The following is an 11475-nucleotide window of genomic DNA, read 5'->3' as shown; positions in this document are numbered from 1 at the left end:
GGCCATCCCTGCTCTGCACCGTCCATAGCAAAAGGTGTGGGCGGGTCGAGCTGTCCGGATGGCGAAGGCCGGGGAGCGCGCAGAGGCGGCAGGAGCAGCAACCCCTTGCCCAGTCCTTCTGCCGAGGGAAGAAACGCGGGGCGGCCGCACCCTGCGCTCTAGGCTTGCAGGAGAGGGGCGCGCCAAAGCCCGGTTTCTCGTGGTGCAAGATGTGTATTCCACCCCCACCCCACTCCGCCCCCGCTGACGGCGGCAGGGAACTGGGCTCAACATCGGCTTAAATCCCAGCCAGATCCGCGCCTTTCTCGTTCAGAGGGATTGGATGTGATTGCTTTTTAAAAGGCCCCGGGGGCTGCTCTTCTTCCCTGAGGTTCCCGAGCCGCTCTGCAGGTCTGGCCGAGCTCCCGGCCGGGGCCCCTCCCTCGGCCGAACCGTGGATTGGACGGCTGGATTAATCAGGCCGGCCCGGATTAGCTCCCGCGGCTGGCAAGGCGAGCGGCGGCCACAAATGGGCCCGCTTTGCTGGCTCGCTCCTGTGCCTTCCCTTCCCCTTCCCTCCGGATTGGACCGGGGGCTTAGCGGGCCTCGGTCGTCGTCGTCGTCATCTGGCGGCGGGGGCCGGAGAGCGCGCCCGCCCCTTCTGTAGCTGCTCCATCCCCGCCGAGGCAGCCATGGCCGAGGTGCCCCCCGTGGTCCGCATCAAGGTCTCGCTCAGGATCCAGCCCGGCGACGGGCCCGTCTACTTCAAGGTGGACGGCCAGAGGTTCGGCCAGAACAGGACCATCAAGCTGCTCACAGGGGCCAAGTACAAGCTCGAGGTGGCCATGAAGCCGGGCACCATCCAGGCCACGTAAGTGGGCGCCCCTCCCGCCGCCCCGGCTTCGCCTTCCCGGGGCCGGCGAATCTGAGATGCGCTTCCCGGCAAAGGGACAGGCGAGGGCTTCCATGTTATGCCTTTCGGATGCCGGGCTTCGTTCTCTGCCGCCCCCCGGGGCCCTTGACGTTTTCTCCTCCCCGCCCCGGCCGCGGTAAATCAGACCCGGAGCGGGCGAGGGCGCGCGCACAGACCCCGGGAGCGCCGCGCAAAAACGCACGCTCGCTTTCCCCCCTTACGAGCGCGCCAAGGACGAGGGGAAACTGCTGGGGGCGGCGGCGGCGGGGGGGGGGATGCGATGGCGTTTTGGGGAGAAACGCCCCATCGGAACCCCCGTCCCCGAAAGTGAAGAAATGGGGGGGGGGGAGGCTAGACTAAGGCCCTGCGGGGTTTAGCATTCATCCAGCCGCCTGGGAGAGGAGGTCGGGCAGGGCGCGTGTTTGTGCATCTCTAGGGAATGCCCAGAACAGAGTCGTGCGAAGATGGAACGGCTCCGTTGTCGGCGAGGCTTTGCATCGCCAGCTGCAGGGAGCTCTTGTTATATAACTGCTCGCCCATGCACACGTCCTCTTCTCCGTTGTGGGTGGCTTCAAGTATGGCAGACTAAGGAGCTTCTGACTTTTATACACACACACACACACTAAACCCTTCCTTTGACACAACCTTACTACGCCTGCCAGCCTCCCTGGAGGGAGAGATGTTATGGGTGCCCCTTAAATGAAGGCTAGGTGGCTTGACTTTACTTACCTTGGAATGGCAGAGCTGCTACCCAGCCACAAAAGACACCTCCACTCCCTCTTGGGAATGATGGAGCTGGCAGTCAGGGGCTGTAGTGCGGTAGTCGAGCGCCTGTTTTGCATGCAGAAGGTTGCAGGTTCAATCCTTGATATCTCCAGGTAGGGCAAGGAAAGAGTCCTTGAGCCAGTAGTGCCTTCCCCAACATGGTGACCTCCAGACCTTTTGGACTGCAACCCCCAGCATTCCTGACCACTGGACAAGTTGGCTGGGGCTAATGGGAGTTGAAATCCCAAGGGCTCAGGTTTGGGGAGGCAGGTGCAGACAGTTCTGAGCCCAATGGTTCCACTGTGTAACATGCAGCTTTTAATGTTCCTAGGCACCCTCAAGACCAACACAGTGGTATGTTCCACTTATTTCTCTTGAGCTGTAAACATGAAATATGTCGTTAAAATCAAGGCCCTGCTTTCCTTCTGAGGGCTAGGCCACACTCCCCTGCTCAAAGTGAGCTTATTCATTCACACTTAAGGTGAACAGTGTGGTGATGAGGTTGTTGATTCCAAACATAGACATCAGCACAAAGAGGCAGCAGTATATATTTAAAGCAACCCTCGTGGAGGGGGGGGGGCAGACGCAGTATCACGCAGGTGCTCCGCTTAAGGTGATGGAATTGAATACTTGCTTGCTTTTGAGAAGTCCCTGCCTGGCTTATTTTTGCATTCACTGGCCTGAATGGCAATAACCTAACATTGTTGTTTGAGAACTCTCCCCGAGAGAGGATTGCGAAGAACTGCTCTATACTAAGGAAAGTAAATACTGTTTCAGGACGATGGAGATAGGAGGAGTAACTGTGCCCTTGGAACAGACCTCAAGAGAACCGCAGGCCGTTACTTATACTGGAATCTATGATACAGAAGGAGTTACTCACACCAAAAGTGGGGAGAGGCAGCCAATACAAGTCAACATGCAGGTAGTGTATAAACCTGGGTGTGGGGTGCCACCCATCTGGCAGGGGCAGCGGAGATCAGAAGTGAATGAACATGCGGGTGAATGAAGGCTTCATAAGGGTGAATGAAGGTTTCGTACTGAATAAAGCAGAATGGCTTGTGAAATAAAATGCGGGTCAGATTGGTATTCTTCAGTGTTAAAGGTCAGGGCCCAGAGAGTCTTTACAGCATTTCGTGTTCCTTAACTACTTCATTTCTCCACTTCAGAGAGAAGTAAAATGACTGGGGATCAACTGTTTGCTAGAAAAACAGAGCAAAATACAAAACCCACTTTTCCTTTCTGACTTTAGAAACGTCATTCTGTCTCTGAATTGTGAGTTAAAAGAGTAGATGGATATACATAACATGCAGTCTTTATTTAAAAGGTACAGCGTGCATAAGGGCACAATGTTGTCTGTTGCAATTTTGCTCGACCGTGGACTTTTACCTTTTAAGCATCCGTGACAGCTTAAAGCTCCAAGTATGACTGATCATTACTCCGCAGAGCTCATGACCTCACTTGACCCATTCACTGCCCTAGTTCACTGAGGTTCTGAGAGTTACATACGGTCATCTCTGACTAGACAATTTTTCACAGCTCAGCTAGACTACACAGGCAAGCACAAGAAACACACAAACTATATAAAACATTCAAACTACGAAATACTTCTAAGAGTTCTCAAAGGCTGCAATCAGTAGTGGAGTCCATTCTGATGCTGCTCAGCACAAATGAAACAATTCATTCTAGTGGTATCAATATATATATATATATATATATATATATATATATATATTATATGTATGTATGTATGTAAACCAGGCCTTCCTTGGGAAAAACAGCAAGCCAGAATGCTAATTAATAAGCCAATAGTATTGTCCAGAGTCACTGTCTTATTTAACAACCGTAATATATTTTTGTGGTTTGTCTGCCAAAAAATGGAATCGGTTTTAACAATGTGTAATCCACTGCAGTTTTCTGTGTTATTAAACAGTTTGCGATTCAATTCCCCCACCAGCACCACCCCAATGTTGTGGTTATTGGAGCGGAGGGCTAGAGTTTGTTTTTTCCAAGGCAGTAAAACACACCCTGGGAAATACCATGGCAACCCTGACCACAACCCTGAGGGACATGCAAGATGTGGAAAGCAACATTTGGCAATCAGGTTTTTCTAGAGCTTTTTAAATACTTCATAAGATGAATTATATTTGTCCTTAACTAAGGAATTATATCATAGAATCGTAGAATCGCAGAGTTGGACGGGGCCTACAAGGCCATCAAGTCCAACCCCCTGCTCAATGCAGGGATCCACCCTAAAGCATCCCTGACAGATGGTTGATAACATACGAAAGCATCAGCTGCTGTCAACAGTTACTGTGCTAGCATGTCTTATGTTTTCTACCATCCCTTATTCTTATTGTCAGGAGTCATTAAAGGGTTCTTGGTTCTTTTACAGCTCTTTACAGCCTCTCCCAACCTGGTGCCCACCAGATTTCCCCCCTCTTTTTTCCCTTTTAGATGTTTTGACTACAACTCCCATAATCCCTGACCATTGTCTATGCTGGCTGGGGCTGATAAGAGTTGGATGGCCAAAACATCCGGAGGGCACCAGGTTGGGGAAAGCTTTGTTATAACATTTTATTTATTTATTTATTTATTTATTACATTTTTATACCGCCCAATAGCCGAAGCTCTCTGGGCGGTTCACAAAAATTAAAATCATCATAAAACAGCCAACAAGTTAAAAATACAAATACAAAATACAATATAAAAAGCACAACCAGGATAAAACCATGCAGCAAAATTGATATAAGGTTAAAATACAGAGTTAAAACAGTATAATTTAAATTTAAGTTAAAATTAAGTGTTAAAATACTGAGTGAATAAAAAGGTCTTCAGCTGGCGACGAAAGGAGTACAGTGTAGGCGCCAGGCGGACCTCTCTGCGATCTTACCATGGTCAAGCCCCACTAAGTAATTCAATTTATGTGGGATTTTTTTAAAAAATAAAAACTTCTTGCAGGCTCTACCAACACAACATTGTCAAGGCAGTGTTGGTTCTGTCATTTCTCACATTCAGTGATAATATCCACACTTGAGAGTGGGTTGTAGGTTGTCTGCATAAAGGTGCTCAGGTTGAGACTGCCCAATCACTGATAGATAGCTGAAAACGTTAGCTTCATCCCACGTACCTGTTTCCCTCGAATTATCCCCTGCAGCACTAAGCTGTTGGCGTTGTTGTTGTTGTTGTTTTTGCTACCAGGTGGCTAGATCCTCTGCATACCAGGAAGTGGGTTTAAGGGGGGGAAAGTAAAAAAAAACATAAAAAAATCAACGGATGACCCAATCTGATTCAAAATTGGTATGCTTAAAGCTCTCCTTAATATCTATTACTGTGCAAATTTTGATGTCTTTATCTTTAAAGCTTACGTAGATGTAAGCATTTGTTTAATTTTTCTTCAAATCCTGCTCCCGTGCCCCAGTGGCCGCTTGGAAAACAACAAATGATACGCTCGAAAACTAGTAGCAAAATAGGGCGAGGCTTTTGCCTTTGTAGCACAATTAAAGCAGGATGCCTGGGAGTACTTTACAGTCAAACTAGTAGCTAAATACCTTGATTCTTTTCCCTTTATAGCACAATTAAAGCAGGATGCCTGGGAGTGCTTCACAGCCAAAGCAGATTATAAACTGGAAAACTTCAGAGTCCTTTGCACGCAATTCGCAGTGATTGCACAGTATAACGCTGGTGTGATAAAGCTCCATATTTACACTTTCGCATCTTTTCTTCTCATGTTAAACACAATTTCTGTGTTAACAGCTTCTTCGTTTGCAGAAGCTTTGTATAATTTTTGAACAAACCTTTGTGAAATGGAGACCTCTTTTCAAAATGGGGCACTGCCACTTCTGCCCTGGATGGTTATGGAGGGCCTTGGAGGGGTGGGGAGTGGCAGCATTTCTGGCCCAGTGCATCACACATCTGCAAACCACATGATGCACACACACAAACCGTGCCGATGGCTGAGTAACCCACATAATGGGCCTGTTCAGATGATACGCTAAGCTATGGTTAGACCGCTAACCCTTTTGCAGCAAATGATGAGTGAGAGTGTTTAAACCATGTTTATATATCCACCATGGTTAGGAATGGTTCACACAACACGCTAAGTCATAACGCTTAGCTCAAAATGCTTAACTACTGTGGCTTAATGTGTCATCTGAACAGGGTCATTAATAGACCTGTCTAGTGGTTATGCTGGCTGTGAATAATAGGTCTAACACATTTGGAGGACACCAGGTTGGGGGAAGCTACACTATTACATAGCTGTCGATCACAGAGTCTTGCATGGCAGCTGAATGCTTAGCTATTACATAAAATCTCTGAAAGTATCCTAAGGAACAGGTGTTCAAATAACACTTGGTTTCCAGTTGAGAAAGGAAGAGCCCTTCAGAACATCTCTGGCAGTACAAAACAATTCTTCCCTCACTCCGCTTAAGTTTTCAGTGGGAGGTCTATTGTGCCATGCGCTCAAGATCCCTGTGAGTTTGGAACATGGCTGAAAACAGTGCAAGTGGAAAGCACTTATTATTTAAAACCTTTCCGTCATAATGAATCCTCAAGGTAGCTTAAAAACTGAAGCATGTCCTTAACTTCTTGGGGCCATAATAGTCACAATGGAGGGGCAGTCATGTACAGGGGCTTCGTAGTAGTAATAGTATCGTCATCATTGGGCCTGTTCAGAAGACAACTTAAACCATGGCTTTAACCAGGGTTAATAAGGATTTTTGGTTTATTCACTGTGGTTAAAGCCATGGTTTAAGGTGTCTTCTGAATGGGGCCACTATCGGCACAAACTCGTGTAGGCTGAACGGTCTCTTCTCTGTATTTGGTTATTTCAGGCATTTTGTTTGCTACCTGTCTTCAGCACTGGAAATGAGCTGGGCTGAGGAGAAAAGTGCCTGAATCAACCAAGCTTGGGGACATATGGCTACAGCTCCACTCACTCTCATGCACCTCTTGCAGTATAACAACCTTCCTCAACCTGGTATCCTCCAGATGTTTTGGATGGCAACTCTCAGGATTCCTGACCATTCATCATGCTGTCTGGCTGATCGGAATTGAAATCTAAAGTATCTAGAGGGCACCAGGTTGGGAAAAGGTGGTCTACAAAGCTAGACTTCGAAACAGTTTCAATGTTGACAACTATCAGGGAATAAATTATGCCACCACTTTGCCAGTTCTTTTAAATCCAGCCTTATAAAAGACCTGGAAAAACCCTAAACAGGAAGACTTGTTTTGAGAAGGATTACTCTTCTTTTTAAAGCACCCACTTATGTTTTCATACTGGGGCCATTTCTAGGTCACTATTCACACACTTTTAAACGATGGGCTCCATGGCTTATTATTAAATGGTAATTTTTGTATTTTTAAGTGTAGTAATCAGAGTGACTCTAAGCAGAACTTAGAATTAAGTGGGCTACTGTTGAACTTAGAACTGGGAGAGTAAATGAATAAACACGGCTGTCCTCATGCAAGCCTAGTTTCAGCTTCATAGTTGGTGATGGGGACGCATTCATCCCTTCTTACCCTTCTCTCCTCTTTCCTACCCTTTCCCTCTTGCATCTCTACTGCTGAAATTTCAACTGTAAGTTCTTTGGGGAAGGATCCTCTCTCTTAAATGTTGCACTGTAAATTTCCATGTACCCGGATGCCACTGTATAAAGTACCAGTAAGCAGGAGCCACTATTTAAGTCTGCTAGATGAGACACGAGAGCTTCTGATTCTGACTTGGCTGAAAAGTCATCCTGGAAAGGAATTTTACAATAATCACTGTTCTGGAAAAACTTAATGTATGTAGATGAGCAAAGGTCAGCTCCAAAGCACTGGGATGAAAATTCTGACAAAGGTTAGCTGTCAGCAATAACATGACCAACTGCTTTTTAATTCTTTCTTCCTCCCCCCCCCCTTTAATCTGGTTTCTTTCAAGACCTCTGACTGCAAATGCAAATTGGATGTGGTTAGAGCAAGTAGGCCAACTGTGCTTTGCATATTCTTCTTGTAAACCCTGGCCTTATCATTTCCATTGACATAAGTGAACTTATTTCAGACCTACACTAATGGCACTGAGATCACCACCTTGTTGTATTTCTTAAGCAAGTAAATTCTTGGCTGCTTTCCCACCGCTGCCGCTGCTGAATTTATTACAAGAGGTGGTTACTGTACAAGTAGCTGTGCGTGGTCTTGTCATGCAGTCAAATAATAACAATTCTACATTGGATACTAACACAAGATACTTGTTTGTAGAGAAACTCCAGCTTGCAAGCCAGATAAAGCCCACAGAAGTTCCACATCAGGCCTGCCAGTTTCTTTCCCATGCCCTCCCACCTCTCCACAGGCACGAAAACCCTCTTATCTCCAAGCTGCAGCTGATTGAAGATAAGAGCCTTTCCTCACTGATCTTTGTTTCCCAGTGTGGTGTAACGGCCCTCTCTTTAGCTTGGAGTACAAACATCCTTGGTTTCAAGGCCTCCTGTCTACTGCCCCACTGTTCACTGTCTGGAACCTGGCCCTGTCTGCAGGTCCAACTGATAATGAGGGCCATATTCAGTGTTTATAGATTTTTCTACAAAGTACCTTATAGCACCTTCAAGGCCAACAAAGTTGTTGTGGAATAAGGCTTTTGTGAACCAGATCTAACTATGTTGCAGCATACGTATCTGCCATAGGAAGATAGGGAGCTGATCTATACCAGGTCAGGCTATTTGCCTGTCTAACCCAGTATTGTTTACTCTTGCAATGGCTCTCCAAGGTCTCAGACAGAAGCCTTTCCCATTGTCTGCTACCTGGTCCTTTCATTGGAGTTGCCAGGCACTGAGCCAGGGACTTTCCGCACGCAAATCGACAACTGATCTATGGGCCTGCCAAAGCAGATTGGCCTGCCGGAGGAGATTCGTCAGCTTAAAGCTCTCTCCGAGTTTAAGACAGCTGTAAAGACTAGTCAGAGCCTCGTGTGGCGCAGAGTGGTAAAGCAGCAGTTTCTGCAGCCGAAACTCTCCCCACGGCCTGAGTTCGATCCCAGCGGAAGCTGGTTTCAGGCAGCCGGCTCGGGTCGACTCAGCCTTCCATCCTCCCGAGGTCGGTAAAATGAGTACCCAGTTAGCTGGGGGAAGGGTAACAATGGCCAGGGAAGGCAATGGCAAACCACCACGCTATAAGGCCTGCCAAGAAAACGTCAGCGAAAGCTGGCGTCCCTCCAAGAGTCAGTAATGACTCCGTGCTTGCACGAGAGGTTCCTTTCCTTCCAAAGACTAGTCTCTTCCAGCAGACCTACCCAGATGAATTTTAAACCTAAAAATTTTAAGATGTTGTGATTGTTATTTTAATATTGTATTGGTTTTATATGCTCTTTTAACTAATTTTATGTATTATATTTTGATTAGCGTTGTTCCCCGCCTCGATCCAGAGGGAGAGGCGGGTAATAATAATAATTATTATTATTATTATTATTATTATTATTATTATTATTATTATTTCACCACCTGGGTGCAATCCAATGCATGTCTGTTCTAAAGTAAGTTCCGCTCTGTTCAGTGGGGCTTTGACTGCAATCCAAAACACACCGACTAGGGAATAGGCCCATCGAAGCTGGTGGCTTTCAATTTCAGACAAAACCAGCCAGAACTCTAAAGGAGCTTATCCAAGGTGCTGAACACCATTCCCAAAATAGGTTTGGAGCTACCAGCCTCCACTGGATCAAGCCCTGCTGAATCTAGGAGGACTTGCTTCTGAGTAGACATGATCAAGCTTGCACTGATACTTATTCCACGGATTAAGTGAATCTGGTCCGCAAAAGCTTTATTCCACCATAATGTTTTTTCGTTTAATGTTGCTTTTCATAAAGGATGGTTGCTCAGTGAATATCAGGATACTCACAGGAACTCTGCATTTGTTGTAATGCAGAAGCAAACATAACTTTTTACATCTCTTTTTTAAAAAAATATATATTAAAAAACAAGTGGGCTTATTCTCTCCAGGTCACTGACATCGGCGCTTTCGAAACAGTCTGGCAGGTCAAATTCTACAACTACCACAAGCGAGATCATTGCCAGTGGGGAAACAGTTTTGGATGCATTGAATATGAATGCAAACCCAACGAGACACGCAGCCTCATGTGGATAAACAAAGAAACCTTCTTCTGAAGCAAAGTGGGACAGGTGTGGCTGGACAATCTCTTGGTAAAAGAAGTTATCTTCAAGCCAGTATGAAGCCTTAGAAGAGGCACCTCTCTCTAGATGCTTCTCTTTAACAAGCAAGACTACAATCCAAAGCACACTTACTTGGGAATAAGTTCCTTTTGAAATTGATGGCACTTGTTTCCGAGTGTTCAAGATGTGAGTGTATAAAAAAAAGAGTGCTGCTGGGATCTGAACATTTACCCCTTAAATGTCCAAATCCCACTGTGTTCATGCGCAGAAGAAAATGAGTGTTGCTGGGATTTGAACATCTACCACCAAATCTGTGTTCCACACCTCCACTATAGTAAACATGGCAGTTGCAAATGTTGCGGTGCCCGTGAAGATCATGAGGCTTCCACCTATGTAGTAATCTTCAGATGTGATGCTGTTTGTGACACACCCTGAATAATTGTTTTGAGATTCAGCTGTGATATGGCCGCCTCTGTATTTTTATTTGTAGTAAATCACTGTGCTCCTTCATACTAGTGAGTGTGTGATACATTGTGGCCTAGCTACTGCTGTGCCATAAACTTCAACATACCTCCCTTCACCCTCCTACTAATACAGTTCTACTATGGGATGCAGCAACTTCCAACTCTACTGTTCTGTGATTCTAAGAGTGCAAATTCCAGATGATCTATATCCAGTGACACAATAGGCACAAGTTTAATTTGCTTCGTTTTCCTGGCTGTGGGCGTGCTTGTGATGGTGGGGAAGGGGGAGGTTGAACATTATATAATATTCTGACTGGCTTTCCTAACGTGTGAGATTTGTTGAGTTTCCCTAGTTCTGAAACAGCCCTGACAACCAACAGCAGCGATGAAATTCTTGACAATCACGGAAGCGAGTGGGGAAGCAATACATCTGTGGTTTTAAGTTGTGTGTGTGTGTTGTTAACACCTGGTAATGCTGTAATTAAGTGTAATGTTTGTACACCAAGCCCAATGAGTTTTCAGATTGCCTGTTCCAATGGTATTTTTATATGTAAAATGAAATAAACTTGGCTACTAGCCACTTTGGAGCCGCAACAGCTCTGTTGCACCAAACAGCAGCCTTTCAGGTCAAACGGGAATGCAACGGGACTCTTTCTGAGTCAAATGACTTTTCCATAAGCTCATGCAGGACTCTGAACTCTGGTGCTATGTCCTATGTAAATCTGTTTACAGCAAATGAGAAGCACATTATTTATCTCTAATAAAATCGAATAGGTGGAATGTTGCTTCTCTCATGTTCTACTGGATTAAGGTGGTTGTGTCTGCGTTACAGTGCATATCAGCTGTACTTGTGTCCTTCATGTGAACAATCTATAAATTGTTGCTACTTTTTACCTTTGTCAATAAAGGAGTAAGCAACCAGTGTTTCCCCTAACAGTTTTATCCCATTTTATTTATTTATTACACTTATATACAGCCCCCATAGCCAGAGCTCTCTGGGCGGTTTACAGAAATTCTGAAATTGAGATAAAAACAAGTATACAAAATTTTAAATTCTAAAACACAGAACACACACACACACATAAAGCATTGAAAACCGTTAAAAACCTAAACATGTGGGTGATTAAGATGTGCTGCTATACGCCTGGGCAAAGAGGAAAGTCTTAACCTGGTGCTGGAAAGATAGCAGCATTGGCGCCAGGCGAGCCTCATCAGG

At 45.7% G+C, this 11475-nt stretch overlaps 1 protein-coding gene across 1 annotated transcript; it reads left to right on the top strand.

Moving 5' to 3' along the window:
* The first annotated feature begins 485 nt into the window (after positions 1 to 485).
* Positions 486 to 11193, top strand: CNRIP1 (cannabinoid receptor interacting protein 1). The gene is made up of 3 exons (XM_063116005.1): positions 486 to 850; positions 2435 to 2579; positions 9625 to 11193. Exons 1-3 carry the CDS (start codon positions 672 to 674, stop codon positions 9787 to 9789), a joined length of 489 nt encoding a protein of 162 aa, XP_062972075.1. The 5' UTR covers positions 486 to 671; the 3' UTR covers positions 9790 to 11193.
* Positions 11194 to 11475: the final 282 nt, after the last annotated feature.

The sequence above is a fragment of the Elgaria multicarinata genome, chromosome 2 (assembly GCF_023053635.1).
Source record: "Elgaria multicarinata webbii isolate HBS135686 ecotype San Diego chromosome 2, rElgMul1.1.pri, whole genome shotgun sequence".
NCBI lineage: Eukaryota > Metazoa > Chordata > Lepidosauria > Squamata > Anguidae > Elgaria > Elgaria multicarinata.
This window is presented reverse-complemented; position numbering and strand designations above follow the sequence as displayed.